Genomic DNA, 21133 nt, shown 5'->3' with positions numbered 1-21133 from the left:
GCTTTATGTTTATATTTCAAACACAAGAAGATTCACTTAAAGTTTTTAAGTAGAAGTACTTAAAGTGGAGCGCAGATATAAAACCTGTACATAGCATTTAGGAGCAATACATACAAACCCATTCATATTCAAACAGATTCATTTTGGTGACTTGATGGTGAGAGATAAAACACACTTGGAAGGACGTTTAGTGTTCTGACTTTTCTGTCTCTCTTTAGTCTTGTTTCGGTCTTGCACCTTTTACTTGAACATTTTATTACAGGTAAGCGTTCTCCTTTTTTGCTGTTTTTGACTTGATGGTGACACTGCTGACTATAGTCTTAAATGTTAAAGTGCATTGAACTTGTGAACTCTTAACCACACTGTGTATTTCCTTTTTTGGAAAAATAATTAGTCTGCAAAGGTTTCTTGAGTACCATGATTACTTTCTTCTCTTTTTTCATGTTCTGGTGTTATTCTAAATCTGTCCGTGCTATGACATATGTTTGACATCTATATGTGCAGTATGACTCTATTATTGGGGCAGTAGGTGGTCTCAAACAGGGGGTGATAGGAATTATATATGTGTATATGTGTAGTTACATTACAGTAGAGCAAATGGGCCCACGTCACAATCAGTTAAAATCCATTAAAAAAAACCCTCAACATGCAAATTCATATACAACTTTTATACTTCAAAAAAAGTCATGACTATCTTCATGTGGTCCAAAAACCTAAACCATTCAATCGTCAAAAATAAAAAATGAGTTGAATGAATATCAGAAATATTTCACAGAGAGAGGGAGAGAAATAGGGGAGAGGGAAAGTTAAAGGGAGAGGGAGAGGGAGAGTTAGAAATAGAGAGTGAGAGTTAGATCAAGAGAGAGAGAGAGAGAGAGAGAGAGGGAAAGGGAGAGGGAGAGTTAGATCAAGAGAGAGTGAGAGTTAGATCAAGAGAGAGAGAGAGAGAGAGAGAGGAAGAGGGAGAGTCAGGAAGAGAGTGTTAGATCAAGAGAGAGAGAGAGAGAGAGAGAGAGAGAGGGAGAGTCAGGAAGAGAGAGTGTTAGATCAAGAGAGAGAGAGAGAGAGAGAGAGAGAGAGAGGGAGAGTCAGGAAGAGAGAGTGTTAGATCAAGAGAGAGAGAGAGGGAGAGGGAGAGTCAGGAAGAGAGAGTGTTAGATCAAGAGAGAGAGAGAGAGAGAGGGGGAGAGGGAGAGTCAGGAAGAGAGAGTGTTAGATCAAGAGAGAGAGAGAGAGAGAGGGAGAGGGAGAGTCAGGAAGAGAGAGTGTTAGATCAAGAGAGAGAGAGAGAGAGCGAGAGAGTGAGAGTTAGATCAAGAGAGAGAGAGAGAGAGAGCGAGAGAGAGAGAGGGAGAGGGAGAGATAGAGAGCATGTGTACCAGTTGGCTGTTGGCTGCACTTCATTGGCTTCCTACGGATCAGAACAGAGCAACAGAGAAGCCGAGCAGAGCTGGAATAAGAGACAGAAGAGACATTGTTCTGATCAGATGAGTAAACAAATCAAATGAGTGAAAGTACAACCATTATTCAACTCTTTGTGGGGTTACTCCTCGGTGTGGCAGGTAGGTGCTATTCACTTTCTTAATTTCATCTCCATTATGATCTATCTTTTTTAATGTACACTTTTCCTTGACATTTTCCAAAGGTTTGTTATTTCATTTAATCAACTCTTTATCAACTCTGTGTTCAATACCCAGAAGTTTGCAAAGGCTGTATGAGCTCCTGCTTTTTCTCAGTCAGACATATGGTGCTCATCAACAACAATGAAATAGCAGCAGGTAAAACAGTTTGATGGTATATTAAGGTGCAGAACTTTGTTTAAACCAGAAGAGAGCAGTACAACAGAAAAGAGACAGGCAGCTGATTTATGCCACAAGAAGCCACTTGTTGATACAGAAGAATCACTCAATAAACCTAAAAGGGACATTGAGAACTATTGAGAGAAAAGGTTCCTCCCATATTTCCAACCAGGGGGCTTTTGAAAAAGATTTAGAGAAGAACAGTAAGTGAGCACACATGCACAATATTTATGACTTTTATTGTAAACCTACCATTCTTAAACATGGGATGCTTTGCTTTGTAAATAGCTCATCTTTAACCGTGATTTATTAATGTCTATATTTCTGGAATAAATTCATCTGTAGGCCATATTAATTGCAAAAAACAACTGGATTAATTTTTTTTATGTCAGAAAGAAAAACTGAAACACATGAAAACACGCCTGTGGCTGATTTTCACTTTGACTTATTTTGTTCACTTGAAGTCTTTTAAAGAAGTGAAAGACTTTTAGTGGGAAAGAACCCATTGCAGGACATGGAGGGAAAGGTGACAGTTAATCTATCGGTTTCCCTTTAAATGACTACATGTCCTTTTTCACTCTTCACTGATATGCCTCTTCTTTCTGAATAGGGAATATTGTTTGTAATGAAATGTTGGTCAAACGCCTTCTACTAATCAACACATGAGCAAAAACCAGGAAAGTCAGGGATGGTTTAGTCATGGAAAATCAGAAGTTTTCATCCTTTTAATTTATTCCAGCTTTCAGAATCAGAATCAGAAATACTTTATTGATCCACAAGGGGGTCCTTACAGTTGCTCTTACACACGATATAGAAGTAGAAATAGAATGTAAGAATAGGAATAGAAATAGGAATAAAATAAGAAGTGTAAATAAGAGATACATCTGTAATTACAACAAGAGTGTGGAAGAAGTAAAGCTGTGAACCAAGTGCATGTTATTAAAGAATAAGCTATGTATGAAGCGCACATTATCAAAGAAAATAAAGAATTAGCTTGAGCTATTAGCTTTCAGTCTTTGGTATAGATTGGGTGGGGCAGTGTATACCCTACTTTTAATCACCAAAATAAAAAGTTGTGGTAAAAGTTTATAATGTAGTTACCCCATTTAACTGCATTCATGCTCTTGTGTAAAGGTGGACATGCCTCCTGCCCCATTGAGTTGAGCCCACCCAGTGTTGTTGTGAGGTATGGAGACCCAGTCTCAATCAACTGCAGCACATCAGAGACCCTGTTTGAAGGAATTGGCTGGGAGGCTACAGAAGGAGCAAAACCCCTCCAGAATGTCAACCATCTCACCTGGACTGTGGACAAGCTGACCGACTGGTCCTTCTCTACCTCCTGTTACTTCAACTACCATGAAAATAGTTCATCGACCCAGTGTCTCATTACCCCAGAAGTTGTCCTTTACAGTAAGTTTAGCTTTTTGTTTTCTAAGAACTGAACAGTTTGATATCTGGACTGGGTCTAATAAAAATCTTTTTTCCCCCCAGCATTCCCAGAAGCCATCACAATGAGCTCCAACAGTGACGAGGGTGTGATGAAAGAAATGGAGGAATATAACTTCACATGCCACATCCCCAATATAGCACCTGTTCAAAGACTCAGTGTAAAGTGGTACAAAGGAGATGACTTCCTTCACACAGAGACTTTCAATAATATCAATAAAAAGCCAGTCAATCAGACATCCATCCTCCGCTTTAAAGCAACAAGACAAGACAGTGGAGTCACTTTCAGATGCGAGGCCCATATGGACCTGGGCCAAGGAGAGCTACAACTTAATGTGTCTTCCCAAGACTATAATATCACAGTTTATTGTAAGTATACGCCAATCATGTAAATATACCTGTTGAAAATGAACTGGAAGACATATTTAGGTTATTTTAAATGGTTAATTTTAAGATTTTCTACACTTAAAATGAATGATCCTCTGATTCAGAGATTAGACAGAGAAAACTGATTTGCAGGTATTTTAATTACCAATAAATAATATAAGTCAGCAGGGAGAAATGCGGATTAAGGAGATTTCTGTAGCTCTTAAATTGCGAAAATGTGCTAATTTTTTCCTCCCAAGCTATATTAAACCAAATAAACAAAACAGGACCGTTTAGGATGAAAGGTTGAGTTCTATAACAGATTAGTGATGTTTCTCACTGTTATGTTTGCGTTTTAGACAGAGATTAATACATTTCAGATCAATAAATTAGCCACAGTCCAATAATTCACTATACTCTAATGAATTCTAGTTTTTCCAGCTCCAGCTCTACTGTTAATTATCTTAGCTGTAAAACTTTCATGTGCCAAAGAGAAAAACGCTGACATTTACTTTGGTTCCCGTAATAATGTGTGTCATTGCTGCTCTTCATCTATGAAGTGGTTTCTGTTTTTGATTTTGTTTAGTTGGACCCGACGTGCAATGTTCTGGTAATGAGTTCTTGGAAGGGGAAACTTTAGAGAAGAAATGCCCAGTGGCAGGAAATCCTACCCCCTCTGTCAAATGGCTAAGAGACGGACAGCCAACAGACCCATCCCACCCTCTGACCCGAGAGAATACAGGACAGTACATAATCAAAGCTGAGGGCTCTACCCTTACCAGAAAGGAACTCCAAGTTCTTGTCCTGTGTGAGTGTCTCATTCAGGATTTTTTTTCTTTTTTTACTCTAAAACTCTTTGGGTTGTGTTTCACACCGTTTGCCTACCTCTTTGGTTTATTACAGAATGTGATTATTTTACTTTTATGTATGATTTAAATGTACAGATAGCTTAGCACAAATCAAGCTTCTATGGAATAAAAGTACACAAATATTTTACATGCAAAACTTTAAAATCAAGTGACTCTATTACAAAAGAATGTACGGAAGCCCTTAGAGGACAATATTATAAAGAGATTGGTCCACACCAGATACTTTCAGATACTTTGAGGTGAGCACCAGAAACTTGTCCCAAAAAAGTACCAGGATATAGAACTATAAAGAATAGTATAAGTGTCTCGAAATTGTACATAAGTAGCCTAGACAACACAACTTGGATAAAAATACTATGATTCAGTACATGTGATGTAGAGTTTTGCCAGTGTACATTAAACGTTTAAAAAGTGTTTTCTTGTTTTCTTTTTGCTTATAGATGGACCAGAGTTGTTCTGTCCAAGCACTTACACTGTACTGGAGTATGCTCCCCACAATCTCACCTGTACTGTTAAGGGCTTTCCTGAACCTGAGGTCGTCTGGTACAAAGAAGGCGAGGAGGTGGAACTTTCACAGAACCTAACAAAAACGGATGCAGGGCAGTACATTATCATAGCCTCAAACAAACTTTCAAGTGTCAACCTCTCAGTGGATATCACTGTCCTGTGTGAGTTATTTTGACAACAATCTTAAATACCCAGTTAAGTATGATTAATTCTGTATGTACTGAATTTGACTTACATTGTCCTCTAGATCCACCGTCACAGATTGTTGAGCTTGAAGACTCTGAAGTTGACGTTGGTTCCACTGTGTGGTTGAAGTGCTCCTCAACGGGCAACCCACGACCAAAATATTCCTGGGATTATTACCGTACTGACAATGTGGAGGAGGACAGTGAGGATGGAGTGTCCCGTCTGCTCATCCATAATGCTACTGCATTCAACATGGGCCTCTACACTTGTCATACCTGGAATGACATGGGAAATGTCTCAAAAACAGCCAGGGTCACAGTAAAAGGTAATCAATCTACTACTAAGATAAAGAATATCATACCAGGAAAGCATTAGCCTGCTGGCAACATCATTGTGATAATGTAAGCATCATAGACTGTGTGCCAAGGACAAAAAGGCCATAAGTACAGCTTTTTTGGAAGTTGCTATTTTGTAATTTGGAGTTAGAAAAGACCATGTCACATATGACCACAACCTACTGATTCAAAAAACATTATCCTTACCTGCCAACGCTCACAAAGGTTTCTAACTTTTAAATTCATAATTATTTATTTATTTTCTTTTACCTTTATTTTACCAGGTAGTCTCATTGATATTTTGTAATCTTTTTTTCAAGAGAGACCTGGGTACATCAGTGGCAAATAAAATAATTATAAAAAAACATCTACGTAACAGACATCAAAAACACAAAGTAGATGCATGGCCAATACACACAAAAACATCATACAAACACATTAAAAGTCAAGTCAGGTGTCCAATGCAGGGCTATTTACATCGACAATTCCCAATTGATTTAAATTCGTGCTCTTTCAGCATCCCTTTAAATTCCACTAGAGTGACCAGATCACTCAGACGCAAGTCATCATAATTATGATGATGTCATGGATAAAAAAAATTACTTCAGTAAAGTGTTATAGATTAAAAACATTAGCTTTGGGTTAGTTTTTTAGTTATTATCCCAACAATAGCATTTACAGCCTCACACAGCTGCTATAACCTCTTTAGCATCCTCTGCCAATAGTTTACATCACATATCTTTTTTTACCTGCCCATACAGTCAATTTTCAAGTTTTGAAAAGTTGGGTCTTTTTAAAAGTTGTGGTTATATTGTTTGTGCCACTTTGACCAAAAGATTAGCCTATTTGGTTACTTTGTAAAAACACATCTGTGGGCTCTGACACTTAGGCCTAATTCTAAAGTGAACATTTGGATTATATGTCATTTTCTACCAACCTGTTTGTCAATAGCAGGCTTAAACTTTTTTCATTTTTCTTAATGCAACAAAAAGCCTCTGGTGTCCAGGCTCACTTGTCTCTAGCATGCGCAGCAAGTTAGAGACATTTATAGACACAGTAGTGTGTGTGTGTGTGTGTGTGTGTGTGTGTGTGTGTGTGTGTGTGTGTGTGTCTAGTTCCCATGTCGAGTAAGTTTTCCGGGGGAGGGGGAGGGGGGCTTTTCCTGAGTTTCCTCTTCGTAGATGTAGAGCTGGGAGCTGTGCTTGCAGCCATAGCTTAGCTTAGCCTTCTCCATAAAACGTCAACATTTCGCCGCTGGCTCGTCCCATGCAGCGAAGGGGAAGCAAAGACAAAAAAAACATTCGGAGGCGCTCAGTGTAATAGAAAAGGGGCGGCAGCTGTTGGAAAATCCTCGGAGACTTTTTTCAAATGGATGAAATAAACTCTCTTCGTCTTCTAACAGTCTTCATAACTTTAGAGCTGCTGTCGGTTTCTAACGGGACGGGACCGAGTAAGTTGTGACTCTCGGCGAGAGATCTTAATGTTATTCCTCCTGTTAAAAGATAGAAATATCTCCATTAGACGTATAGGGAACAAAAAGTATATTTGTGTAGATTCCTGAATGATGGCGACGAGTTAACTTAAGGCAATGGGAATATCAATGTTAAAAATGGCTGAGAGGACAACATTGTTCATGACATCACAGGCCTATTACTTATTATTTGAATGTGAAATAATAGTGTTGTTGTGAGTTAGTGAATACAATTGAAACAATTGGTTACTTTGGTAATTTAATGTGTGTCTAAATAGTGATAATAATGCTTTTGTATGCAGTGAACATCATGATAAAGCCAAGTCCTTCTGAATTACTTGACTTAAAGCACTATTCTGTGATAAACTTGTATAATGGAACTCACATTATTGAGATATTAGACTATAACAGAGTTAAGTCAAGCACAAAGAATCACTATTCTTTGTGCTTGGCAGCAAGTGTTGACATTTTTAAGGGAGGGGTGTATCCTTCCTGAGCCTTTTCCTCTTGCCTCCCTCGCTTTTGTTCAACAGTATTTTACCACAGCACTGGAGGTGGAAATGGTGTGTTAAGATAGTGGAATATGTGTAGACTTTGACTGGAATAACATTCCCGCTCCCACTCTATGTTCAACAGGTGCAGAGCAAGAATGCCCCATCGAAATAACTCCGGACAGGATGGTGATAGAATACCAAGGAAGAAATCAGAATGCAACATGCAAGGCAATATCCAACATTTCAGGCAATGTTAAAGAAATAAACTGGAAGGATCAGCAGGGCATCAAGAAGTCCTCCAGTTGGTCTGCTGACACCCATAAAGACTGGGATCCAAGGCCTGTTTGTACCGCCAACTTTGAGGGCATAGGATGGTGCCAGAAACGTTTAAACTTCACTCTTTACAGTATGTATCTTGACCTTCTTCAGAACTTGCTCTGTCACCTTCTCTGAATATGTTTCTCAAGTTTTTGAACTCCTGATTTCAAATCATGTCTTCAGAAATCCCAGACAGTGTCTCCATCCTCACTGTGGGTAACTTAAGGTCTGTGGTGGAGGCGAGAGAGTTCCAGCTGCAGTGTGATATTACCAACGTTGCTCCAGCAGGAAACCTGGCAGTGCGATGGTACATAGGGAATGAAACCATTGAACCACTGAAGGGTAGGAGGCATTTCTTTACATAAGTCCCAACTATCTCTCCATTTTTTAAAATCTGGGCTGCAGTACCAAAAAAGAAAATACAAGCTATATGGTATAAAAAACCAACCCTTGTTTCTAATCAGCTGAGCTCTTATTTGCATCAGACTTTGTCTCATTTCAAAGTACTCTAAAAATCAACATATTGTTTTTTGTTTTGTGGCAAAACTTTTGACAAAGTAAGGTCTGTCCTCATGTTCCTCAGGCTCAATGCGAGTGACGGGCTGCCTACTCGAGAACAACAAAAACTGTGATGTAAGTGGCATTCTATCGCCTCTGAATGTGTCGTCGACTATCAGCATTACTCTGAACAGAACGCACAATGGAGCTGAGCTCAGATGTGAAGCGCAGTTGGACCTTGGATCTGAGGAACCTCAGCCTGCTCCAAACATGAAGTCCAGCCCCCTCAACATCTCTGTCTACTGTGAGATCACATTCACATTTTCTATAACTACAACTGAGAGTTTATGGCTCTTGCTCATGCTTTTGTTATTTTGTTATTACCTTAAGTGACAGTAGAAAGTAAAACGTTCTTTGAATTTGGGTCACCATGCCATAATGACACACATTCTTTGACCTCACACTGCTCTTGTTTTCCATTTTTTTTGCAACAGATAAGCCAATCATTAATACCACAAAACTTGCAAAGACAGTCCCAGTGTTCAGAGGTTATCCTGAGGAGCTTGTTTGTGAAGCTGATGGTAACCCACCTCCAAAGATTGTGTGGCTCTGCAGCTCGGACAACGTGCCCCATGTGTCTGGAGACATGTTGACCGTATCTGAAGCAGGCCTCTGCAACTGCACGGCCGCCAATGAAGTAGACTCCATCTCCTTTGAGGTTGAAGTGATTTTAAAAGGTAACAACAAGTTTCATTCAATGTTATTGGGAACATGTGCCTGAAAAAAAAATCTATCATAGATCCCTTTTCTAAATATATAGTGTTCCCGAGCAGGGAAATCAGATATTCTGCTGCCATTAAATATATACCACAGCTGAATCATTTTAGTTTCTGTTTCTTTGCATTGATGCTTGAAGCATTATGCTAATTTTCTTTCTTTTTTTAAGATTTATTTTTGGGCTTTTTGTGCCTTTAATGGCGTGGATTAGAAATCAGGGAGAGAGAGTGGGGAATGACATGTGGGAAAGGAGCCACAGGTGGGATTTGAACCTTGGCCGCCCGTCTGGAAGAGCAAGGCCTCCATACATGGGGCACATGCACTAACCACTGCGCCACCAACGCCCCCACTAATTATGCTTTTGAAATGTAACACCCCCAACAATGTCATTATATGACTCATCAGTGGCACACTGAAAATTACTTTACTGTAACTTCAATGTGAGCAAACAATAAAGTTACAGTGAGGTCATTTTCAGTGTGCCACGGATTATTGAGTTATTTTTTAATAGCGCACCTGAGAACGTATCGGCTGTGCACTGAGGACCCTGTTGGTCATTTTGTCATTATATGACTGTTATCCCTAATCTTTACTTTTTAACAGTAAAAATGTTAGAGTTGTGCAGGTTGGGTCAATATAACAGAGGAAAACAAATCTATATACTGATGAGACAAACAGCTTCAATAAGGTTCTGTCCTGCCACATGATTTATTTCAAAAATGCCGACAGGACTTTTAAATCTTGTTTGGGTCCATAGACAGATATAAAAAAAATCAGAAGGTCAGTGAAATATTTCAGGTTTTGTTAAATCTTCTTGAAAATGTTTAGTTTGTTCTTACACGGTGTAGTGCTCTATCAGAAGGGTTTCTACATTTCTACAACAATCATGCTAATAAACAAAGCCTATCTTCCTGTCTGAGGGGTGAGTAAAATCTTAAGTAGATTATGATGATTGTCAATATTATCCAAGAAAAGTATCCATGTACTAAAATGCAGCTTCAATTGGAAATGAATGCAGATTAATTTAAACATTCACATAGATCTAGTGAACATGAAGTGAAGCCTGATGAGACGGAGATTTCTAGAACTTAAAGCCGTTTTGATGATGTTCCTAACACTATCATGCTTCCTGTTTCATTACAGAGGACTACCTTCCCCTCATAGCTGGATTTGTGGCTGTCACTGTAGTTGCCATCTCCATCATATTCGTCTTCATCTACTCAATCTACTACAAGAACACCAAGATGCGACGCTACAGTCTTAAAAACCCCAAACTTAACACCCACAATGGAAACGTAGCTCACAACGGCTGGGACATGCAGTTTCCTATGACTAAACTGCCCTAGCAGCACATCTGTGCTTGCACAGAATGGAAAGTTGACCACTCTGAATGAGCTGCATCTCTACGCCAACAGCAACTTCAGTGTTTAAAAAAAGCCACTCTGACAGCGGGCTCGCACTGGCCTTTTGGAAATGTATTCCTCCAAACATCACACTCTGTTTTGCCACATGTTGTATGTTTTTTTTTCACTTCCTTGGAATAATCTAATCACAAAAAATGAGCAACATTGGCCTGAGATGTAGACTTTTATATTTACTACTGGATTTCACCTGTTTTCACTGGATGGACAGAAGAGGAGGAGCAAAGACTAAAAACCAGGCCCTGAATTGTCAGGAAAAACTGGCAACTGTTTTGACGTTGTTTGTGAGCACAAGGGGAATTTGTTGTTGTTTTGATGTCCTCTTTTAATGTACTTAAAGTCAGATATATGTATGCTATATTGTATTTTATTATTTCACAAACCAAACCATGCAAGTGTTAACCTAAGACTGCTGTGGTTTTAACAGTTACACTAACAGGAAGTGCACTATGTTTCTAAAGGTGTGATATTGAATCTGTGAAAATTAGACCAGCTCGTCCAAATTGTGTAGACACCTCTACTTGTACATTCTTTCACTGAGTCCATTTTTCCATCACTATTCTTTGAAAGTCACTCTGCACTTGTTTCTGAGTTGGCCCTTTGCAGTGCCATGCTATGCCAGGATCTGGCCTAATGGGAGACACTGTCTTGTACCAAAAATGTGTGCTTTTACGTAACTGACTGCAGGCATCGTGCCGTTCAGGACTGTATGTTCAGGATAATATGTTATGTAAATGTATTTATTTGTAAAAAAAACAAAAAAAAAAAAAACATTAATGATTGAGCTATTTAGTATGGAAAGGGACTGCAGTGCATTTTGATGTTACAAATGATTGGAAGTCTCAGTGGAAATGACGTCCTACCTGCAAAATAGGCACATGAGGAAGTGTAACAAATTTGTGAATACAGCTGTAAATATTTGTGACCAGTGTAAAACTGTATTTTAATAATAAAAACATGGCTTTTCAAACTGATCGCTCTGACACCTCAACTTTCATTTATGTCTTCCTGGATGGAGGAAAAAATGCTCTATTAAAGTAAATAGTTCTGCAGTCTTATACAACACAAAGTTTAGAGTTAACTTAAAGTAGAAATCTCCATTTTACTGAGTTCCAGCCCTGACTGTGTACTATCCAGCACTCATGTTTAATCTTTCTGAAACTAACAAGTGAAATCCTAAAACTTGCGGCACAGCACCCTCTAACATCCTGTAGAGGGTGCTGTACATGGCCCCCTATATCGGAGATCCATATGAGATGTATGCGGCATTCTAGTGCAGTCGGAAATATTATAGACTGGGTCTTTTCCATGGTAGATATGGGGTTTTCCGATACTTAAATTGCAATTTGAACAATTTAAGGGTTGAAAGTGCGGGATGTAGGCCTATGTTCATGCAATTTTCTTGTTCGGCGTCCAGCTTCTCACACGGTAGACGACGTAGGCCTACTCGTGCGCTACACATGAGGAGTTTACGAGTTTCACGTAAATGCATCACATGGATAGGTTTAGCTTTCGGGACTTTCTATTTCATTAGGTGAATGAAAAGAAGAAAAGGCGTGACACGTACGACGGACACATTTTTGTCAATACGTTTTTCGGCTGGACCATTTTACATTTGACTTTGAAAGGCTTTCTTCCTGGCACATATTGCAGAATGTTGTTCTTCGTTCTTATCGCCTTGAGTGCGTGCTCAGGTAACGTACATTCAATGGAGCTTTTTCGAGGTAACTTAAGCGTAGGCCTATAAATTCACGTTACAAGTTAGTTTTTTATATTGTGTCTCGATACAGTCAAAGTGACAAATACTCGGAGTGGCCTACTTCCATTGCTTTATTATCGATTATCTGTTCTGACACATTGATCATATTTGTTTGTTTGTAAATCGGTGTTTTTCATATTTTCACCCGGCATGTTTATGTATCACATCTCAGGATGCCTTTTAACTAACAGTCTGTGTGAACTTTATCATATATTTTCATTTATAAAAGAAAAAGTCAGGAGACGAGTTGAGGATTTGTTGTAGGCTAAATAAGAAAATACTTTCATTTCCCACCTCTATGGCATTGGAATGCTTTGTGTCCCTTATTTTTCATTAGAGTGAGGGAGATATTTCCCACATATTGTTGCAAATGCAGTTTAGTAGTTAAAACATGAAAACAGTGTTACCTATGTTTGTTATCTGTAAGACTGTTGGAATGGCAAGTCAGGACTGCTTTGTATTTTGCTGGTAGTAGGCTGTAACACTGACTGTGCTCTTCTAGGACAGCCTGTGACTTCCTCCTGTCCGGTTGAGATGAGTCCTACCACAGCTGTGGTGAGATTTGGAGACCCCTTCTCTGCCAACTGCAGCTCATTGTCTAACCAGACAGAGGGGATGGGCTGGGAGTCTACATTAGGAGGCACGCCACTTACACACGGATTCACATTCCTTCCCTTAAAAATAGACTCTGTCACAGACTGGACCGTAAATGCACAATGCTTCTTAAATACGCTTGATGAAAATCAGTGTTTTAAAATCCTGCCGATCACAGTGTATAGTAAGTACCCATTTTACTGCATGAAAAGTTGCTGAGGTTGCTCCTTGTATCATACTAACAAAAAGGCCAGCCCACTTTCTCATTGCCACAAAGAAAAAAGGTTATTCAATCACAAAGCTTTAACTGGTAGTTTTTGAACTATCCTGACAAAGACCAGTCAGTTGAATCATTGTGATTAAATGAGTTGTTTCGTGGCATTGAGTTAGTGTGTGGGCTTATAATCTTTTACATGTTTTTGAATTGTCCTTATCCAGATAACCACCCTTATTCAACCATCCCTTGTTTCTTTTAACCATTGCATACAACTGATTTTGGGACTAGTCCAAACGTTTTTTTTTATTATCAATTTGTCCCTTTATTTCTTTTTTTACAGAAACACCAGACAGTGTGTCTGTTCATCAAGTGGATCAAAAAGGCCCAATAGTGTCAGGCCAGTCATATTCTTTGCAGTGTGACGTTGAAAATGTTGCACCAATGAGACACCTCTCTGTGTACTGGTACCAAGGAAATCAGTTAGTCGGAAAACATAAAGTTGGCAATCCAGAGCCAATTCCAGCCAACAAGTCATTTATCCAAGCTATGCGTGCCCATTCTGATGATAATGGGACTAAGATCTGGTGTGAAGCACAGCTGAACTTTCCGGGAGTACCAAACGCTTACACAGTCCGATCAGAGCCACATGAATTGATTGTCCTGTGTAAGTTTTTTATTCTATAATCTTTATTTAACCATCACAGTTGTTGGGTTACCTTTAGATTATTGGGTGTGTTAACCATTGGACCATGGATTCTATTTTAATTTTCTCCTCTGTTTTTTTCTCTGTCTGTCTGTCTGTATTTAAATTTCATGTAAATCCTCAGACCCACCCTTTTTCATGGATCCTGCAAATGAGACGCACGAAATTCGAGCTGATAGCAAAACTACATTAAATTGCACTGCGACAGGAAACCCTTCACCCAGTTACAGCTGGCATTTCCCAGACAACACACAGATGAACTGGAGTCAACATAAGCATCCAGCCTTTTTGACTCTGAACAATGATGTTCCAGGGACTTATAAATGCACTGCTTCTAATACCCAGGGCACCACGAGCAAATATTTCACTGTCATCAAGGCTAAAGGTAAGAAAACTAAAGCCTTTTTATTTCTCATAGTGTTCCCCTTTATTAGAAATCATTCTGTGATTCATCATGCTGTCATTTTCCATCAGGTAGTCACCCCGGGACCACTGCTGGGATTTTAATGGCTGTGTTTTTTGTTTTAGTCTTTATTTTGGGATGTGTCGTTTATCACAAGCAGATAAACTCTTCTGTTGCAAGACCAGAACAGATGAGCTGAGCTGAGTGAGAATTTAACAAAAAACTCCCTCCTCCCACAGGGAATCGCACAACCTTTGCAGCCTTGGTTGGAGGATTTGTGTCCCTAGGAGCCCTGCTATTTGTCGGCGGACTCTTTTTCATGACACCTGAAGGCACATTTGCTTTCAACAAAGGCAGCTATCTCAAAGGACAACCTACCTCATCCGGACCTGTATGAGACTGATTTTTTTTTTTTAATTCCACTTTGCATGGCATAGCAGTGGCAATGGTACTTACTAATTATTTTATTTTGCGTTTAGAGACGCAAGAAAGATTTCCTGCCTTTTAAATGCTCAGGGGCTTGGTACTTTCTGCATGCTCAGTTGGTGGGGTTGGTTGGCCTTAAAGTTGTGCTTGGTCACTGTAGCTTTAAGAATACTTCATCTCTTATGCTGTTTTTGAAACTCCACTTAAAAATATTATCATAGCAACAAATAATACCTTTACATGTGTTTTAAGAGTTTTTTCTCTTAAACACAGTAAACAGTTAATCTGCCTGTAACCGTGTTGGGTGCATGTAAACACTTTGACTGCATTGAATTACTGTTGAACCAATGAACTTGTAAGTCTGGGGTGCTGTCCTACAGCAAAGTGACTTATAGGTGATGATATTTAAAAGAAGTTGGTATGAATCATAGAATATGGTGGACACATAAATTGAACACTTAATAGGGCCATAATAGGTTTGGACACTGGGTTTGTCAGCTGATGTAGAGTTTGCCCCCTAGTGGCCAAAAGGTTAATACATGAGATATCAGAGATAGCAGCATACCTCTGGATAGAGGTCTATTTTTAAAAACTTGCTGATAAGTCATTGGACTTGTATAAATAGGTACAGTCTAATGGTCCTAATTTTAAGAAATATACTCAGGTACATTAGTTTGTATTTTTTGTGACAATCTTTCCAGAAACTGCAAACCATCTACAGTAAATACTTCTGAGCAATGGGGCACAACGTGGGTTCATAGTGTGACTTTTTGTATTTGTATTCACTTTTTGGTGTATGCAAATACTTCCCTCATTTCATGTTCTGTAAAATGATTTTATCAAATGATTTTTTTCATATATTTTTATATGCACAAGTTTAACTCTTGAATGTTAGAATATTTTTGCACTGAAACACTAACCATGTTACTTCCAGGGCTGGCCAACAGATTCATATGATGAGACAATCACTTGCTTTGTTGAATGGAGCTAAAAAATGAACCACTAGAGGATGTGTTAGACATGCATCTTGTCTAATGTACCAGTGAAAATATTTGAAAAGGTTGATCTTTGTAGTCCTTTGTTGGTGAATGTATGAAAACGCCTGTGTAAGATAAAATGACTTAAATGTGATGTGTTCATTAGCAGCTTGTTTATATACATCAGATGTTGAAGTAGGCCAGTTTCACTATCATCCTTAGGCAGAATACTGATTGAGCCAAAGTCAAACCAGAGTCTTTCATGACTGTTTTGTCTCACTGCCAACTTTTGTTACCCCCACCCCCTCTCTCTTTCTTCTTCACTTATTCAATGTGGCTTACATGATACACCGCCGAGACCGCAATACTAATTAGTAGCCTACTGAACTAACTCAATGTAAAGGAGAACATTTGTTGTCTTTCCTACAGCTGCCAATTAAAACCTTTTATTTCTGAACCGGTTTCTTTCTGTTCAGTCTCAGGCATTCCTGTGAAATATTTCTGTTTGTGTACAATCTGAAAGGGTTGCTATAACAACCTGGCAAAGTTGATATTGCTCAATTTGTCATGATGTTTAAAAAAATATGCCTAATATAGTCACACAGGCTTAACATATTCCTCTTGAGGGCTTGAAGCAGGAGCAGAATGTTAAAAGTGAAGGAATCATGTGCTGTCATTTGAACAGGATTCTCAGCAAGGTTGTCTAGATATCCATCAGAAGCATCTGATTACATGTTCACTTGTCCAGCTGTGGTCAGAGTGGATATGCTGTGTAGCATTCTGGTCACAGTGTGAGTCTAAAAAGCTACACGCTGCACAACGACAACACTCCTTCCTGCTGGGACTCACAAAAGCATGAAGTCCAGAAGCAATAGGAGTCAAGCAGCAAAAGTAAAAGTAAAAAAACGGCTTTTGTTACCAGCAAGTCACGGTTTGACAGCAAGATGAGAAGTGTTAATATGAAACCTCAACATGACCACACCTCAGGCTGGAATGTAGAGAGCATAACATGGCATCAAACTTTTCCCTTTTTGTATGTATCTTTAATCAGATTTATGTCTGTATCTAAGGTGATTTACGTGGGTCAAAGGTCATTCTATCAGATGTTTGGGCAACATAAGTTTTTAGCTGAACATTTTCATGGTGGCTACAATTAGCCTATTTCAAATGTACTGTAGATAAAGGCCTATTGATAAAACGTAAACAGTAAAAATGTGTCATCCATGTTTTGTCCCCCAAAACATATATTTGACTATACATTTAAAATGTATAAATCTCATCTGAGTCTCTATTATTCTCACAGTTGAGTTGTTTCATTGTGTACATTTTGTGCTCGTGGTACATTTAAAGTCCTCTGATTTCCTACCAAAATGTGTCTAAGTTCAATGCAGTGTAAAAGGAATAGGCTGTGTTTTTCGCAGGCCTGACACCTGTTAAATTTCCCTCTTTCCCTTCTACCCCCCACCCCCAAAGTCAGCTGGGATTGAAGGGGGCCCTTTTGTTCCAACATAGTTCCCTGCAGAGTTGCCAAGTTTGTCCAAGTTGGATTTTTCTTTCCCTCGCGGCTTTATCGACGGATCAGTACAGAAAGTAACATGGGGACCACATTTCTCTCATGGATTCTGACCTTTTGCATGTTTTACTCAGGTAAGGATTTGTAGTACACTGTTTTTTTCAGGCACTTTTTTGCGATAGTTGATGGCATTTATTGCAGTATTCGTGATGGGAAAAACGGTAATGTCGAGATTAATGAAAACGTAGAGTCAGTTCGTGATATTTGGTCGGTGAAAATAGACATACAAATACGCATAGGTTTTTGATGCAGTCGTAGGAAAGAGTAGGCCTAGCTTTAACCGCAAATGAATTGTGTCAAACACAACTAGAGCAGAGAATAGAAGCTTTACATTACAGTCCTCGCAGAATACACGCTGTAGCCCACTTAGTAGGTTGTTCTTTAAGTTTTCTACACAAATAAGCACCAAGTAGGCCTAGACATTCTAACGGACTTCCATTTAAACTTTGTACTGTTTTGTAGAGATTAAGCCAGCCTGGGACGATTTTCATGTTCTGCTGCTTTAACAAAACAACAACAACATTATTAGCAAGACTGCCAAAAATGTGTTATTGAACACAGAAATGTTAACCTTTGCCTGATAACTTTACTTTGTGTGTTGTAACTGGGTTACATAATAGGTACTGCCTGCTTAATGCATTTAAGTGCTACAAGTGGACAGAAGGGGGTAGTGATGACATTACATTGATGAAGACTTTGGCTGTATGTCTCAGTGTCAGGTGAAGGTTGTTCCCTAATCCTCAAGCCCTCCAGGGTGGTGGTGGGCTTTGGGGAGCCGGTGTCAGTCACCTGCGAGGCCGCCCGCCCTGTCCGTGTCCTTGGATGGGAATCGGCCATCAGTGCTGCACACACTCAGCAGGAGTTGTCTGTCCAGTGGAAGGTGGACAGTCTCATCGATTGGATAGAGGAGCCCATCTGTTATGGAGTGTTTTTCACAGCCCCGAGACAGTGTGAGGAGAAACTCAACCTCGTCCTCTACAGTGAGTCCTGTTTTAGTTTAGACAATGGATGACCGAGAGAAAGCTGTATGAGTGAATTGAGCTTTGTGTCTTCTTCCTTTAGAAACCCCAGACAGTGTCTCCATCAGGCCTGTGAACCTCACTGGCCCCATGGTGGAAGGAAAAGAATACCAGCTGCTCTGCGAGGTTCAAAACATCGCTCCAGTTCAGTATCTCACCCTGAGGTGGTACAAAGGGCAGACTGAGGTTTACAACCACTCCTTCTCTGACCTCACATCCACCTCGCCTGTCCAAGTCTCCTCTATCCTCTTGGTCACACCAACTAAGGCTGAGAATGGAGCACAGTACCGTTGTGTGGCAGAGTTGGAGCTCGGACCAGAGGGACCAAAACCCCCTCCTACTGTGACCTCGGAGCCTTTAAATGCCTCTGTGTACTGTAAGCTATTTAATCAATCCTTCAGTAGAGCTCTCATATATTTAATATGATACAGGTATATCTAATTCTTTTAATCTTTTTCCTAGTTCCCCCAGCGTTTCTCAATCCTGAACCAGAAGTTTTGGACCTTATAGAGGGCGTTGAAATAACATTAAACTGCACCGCCACCGGAAACCCTGTGCCTGTGTATAGCTGGCAGTCCTCACATCCCATACCAGAGAGGATGGAGGATGAAGCAGTTCTTACCTCCTCCTCCTTGATCCCAGGGACGTACACCTGCACTGCCTCCAACACACTGGAAAAGAGGAGCAAGCAGTTCATTATCAAGGCCGCGACCAAAGGTAGAAGGGACCTAGGAAGGGCAAATGTACCAGTCGTCTATTCAAAGTACATCCTAATCAGCATCCTCTTTTGCTTTTCCATAGGTGCTTGAAACAGGACGTTGGGATGGGACAAGATGACCACGTTGGATATACAATTCAACCAAGGAGACTTTGAAAATGCATTTATGACTCAACCAATATTTATAAAGTGATAGAGAGCATATTTAAGAAAGCATCAGGCAGAAGTAACTCTCTTTAAAAGAAAAGATCTTAATACTTTGTGTGATAACAGTCAATTAATTTGTCTGTATTTTCTCTTGAATGTGGTCTACGAGAGTGATCAGAGTCGGAGGATGTTCACTTCTTATGCTCTCAGTGTGATATCCTGTATCTATTTTATATTTTTTTGCTAGGCTAACTATTGTATTAACAAAATGATCTTGTGACTTTGCGAATATGTAGCTACTTTACATAGCAATTATTGCTAACACGTTAATTTAATACTGCAAATGTAATACCAAATGTTAAAGATCAACAGGCTATTACTGTAAATATGAATATTTACCTATCTTTATGAATAAAGTTAAAATCAACAGTATTTGTTTTGTACTTACATACTTTATGCCTATGCTAACCCTAACTATAGTACAGCTTTGTATAGCTGCTGTGTGTGACTGCTAAACTTAGTTTATTTGATAAAGGGCATAAACCAAAAGCATTGCAGGGAAATGTTATATTTTGGTTTCACATTAAAGCGGAATAGTTCTCATCATGTTGTGTATATTGGGGCTTTAGGATAAAATCTCCTTTACAAGCCCTATGAATAGTTTTATAATAAATATAATGTGATATATAAATAATAAAATGCAAGGATATATGATATGATGTGACATATAATATAAGATCATATAATATATGTTTCAAACAGTTTAAAGTCATTTGAAGTGGAATTTGTCTGTTTACAGTCTATGGTTTTCTCACACTGTAGAAGATGGCACAGTGACGTGCGGCCACCAGATGTCGCTGTTACACTTTTTTTCTTTCGCGATTATATGATTCGCTGACAGGACGTCACCTGACCACAACATTGCCTGGCGCCTTGTATTCACTATCAGGAAGTACCATTTGGCAGCTAACATTAACGAATGACGTTACCTGGACCTTCCCTGCTTCCCTGACAGATAAATAAGAAGAGCTAGCCATTTTCAGGTACTCTGTGATTCAGTGCCTGATATTTGTTTCCCAAATACGAGTGAAACATTTTAGACAAGTGTTCCTCTGTGTTCCCCTTCAGGTATGCCACAGAAGGATCCATGTCAGAAGCAAGCATGTGCAATTCAAACGTGTTTACAAGGTACAAAAAAACGCCCTTGAGTGCCGTTATAAGTTATTAAAGGGAATTTGACACAGGCATTTCTCTAATTCGCTTCTCTTTGTGCAGCTAACAAATACGTGGAGAGCATGTGTGAGGATGTAATCAGGGAGATGCGGCGGTGCTGCGAGACACATGCTGCAAACTCCATCTGCTGCTCCGGATTCAGGGAGTCAAAACCCCCGGAGAACAAGAGTAACACATAGCTCCATGTGAAGAGAGCACAATAAAGAACTGTGTGTCAATGTTTGAAACGCTGTGGTGCAGCTAGCTAATGAGCCAGTGCGGTGAACTCTTTTCTTATCTCAATGTATAGAAAGTTTGAATTCGACTTCCTCATAGCAGTTGTTCTGGCATGAGACACAATAGTACCATCACACCTACATGTATGAAGTACATCTACCAATTTATTAGCTCAACATACCCTGTGTAAGGGCTAATCCACCCTATAGGCTATTGGATATATCTTCACAGTATGTCTTGAACAAATTTGACCTGAGCCAGGAATAACCTCACACCAAGTGTCTATTCTTACTTAATGTTTCGGAGAAGAGGGAGAGAATTTTTATTTTTATTTTTATTTATTTTTTGGGAGATAAACACCCACTGAGACATCATGTATTATTTTACAGTAGACATGATAATGTAACAGCCATTAAGATTTAAATATATTCACTGTAACTGAAAATGGAAATAGCTTTCTGGAACTGTTTGGGTTTATTAAATAATCATGTGCAACCATGAAACACTGTCCTCTCTGCTATCATCAACAGAATCCTTATAAATACCATCCATGATAATTAAGTATTAATTCAACATTAATCGACACTTAGTACACAAGACATAAAAAGCTGCTTATTGAAAAATAGTAGAAAGAGGAGCTGTAATCAGAGTTCATTTCCCT

At 39.3% G+C, this 21133-nt stretch overlaps 2 protein-coding genes across 2 annotated transcripts in view; both read left to right on the top strand.

Moving 5' to 3' along the window:
• The first annotated feature begins 1353 nt into the window (after nt 1–1353).
• On the top strand, nt 1354–19455 carry LOC132954374 (hemicentin-1-like). Its single transcript, XM_061026917.1, has 21 exons — nt 1354–1562; nt 2934–3209; nt 3291–3614; nt 4921–5148; nt 5235–5498; nt 7616–7879; nt 7975–8133; nt 8375–8593; nt 8784–9026; nt 10210–10411; nt 10915–10948; nt 12022–12181; nt 12749–13024; nt 13398–13721; nt 13885–14145; nt 14403–14559; nt 17056–17213; nt 17853–18119; nt 18202–18534; nt 18621–18875; nt 18960–19455. Exons 1-21 carry the CDS (start codon nt 1505–1507, stop codon nt 18965–18967), a joined length of 4470 nt encoding a protein of 1489 aa, XP_060882900.1. The 5' UTR covers nt 1354–1504; the 3' UTR covers nt 18968–19455.
• A 472-nt stretch (nt 19456–19927) lies between these two features.
• Nucleotides 19928–21133, top strand: part of cmc4 (C-x(9)-C motif containing 4 homolog (S. cerevisiae)) — a 1407-nt gene continuing 201 nt past the window's right edge. The window contains exons 1-3 of the mRNA XM_061026821.1: nt 19928–20066; nt 20152–20211; nt 20299–21133. The exon at nt 20299–21133 is cut by the window's right edge and continues 201 nt beyond it. Coding sequence (XP_060882804.1) covers nt 20154–20211; nt 20299–20435 — 195 coding nt within the window. The 5' untranslated portion in view covers nt 19928–20066; nt 20152–20153 and the 3' untranslated portion in view covers nt 20436–21133. The remainder of the gene's footprint in view (nt 20067–20151; nt 20212–20298) is intronic.

Source organism: Labrus mixtus, chromosome 20 (genome assembly GCF_963584025.1).
Source record: "Labrus mixtus chromosome 20, fLabMix1.1, whole genome shotgun sequence".
Taxonomy (NCBI): Eukaryota; Metazoa; Chordata; class Actinopteri; order Labriformes; family Labridae; genus Labrus; species Labrus mixtus.
Note: the sequence above shows the minus strand (reverse complement) of the source record. Positions and strands in the feature narration are given on the sequence as shown.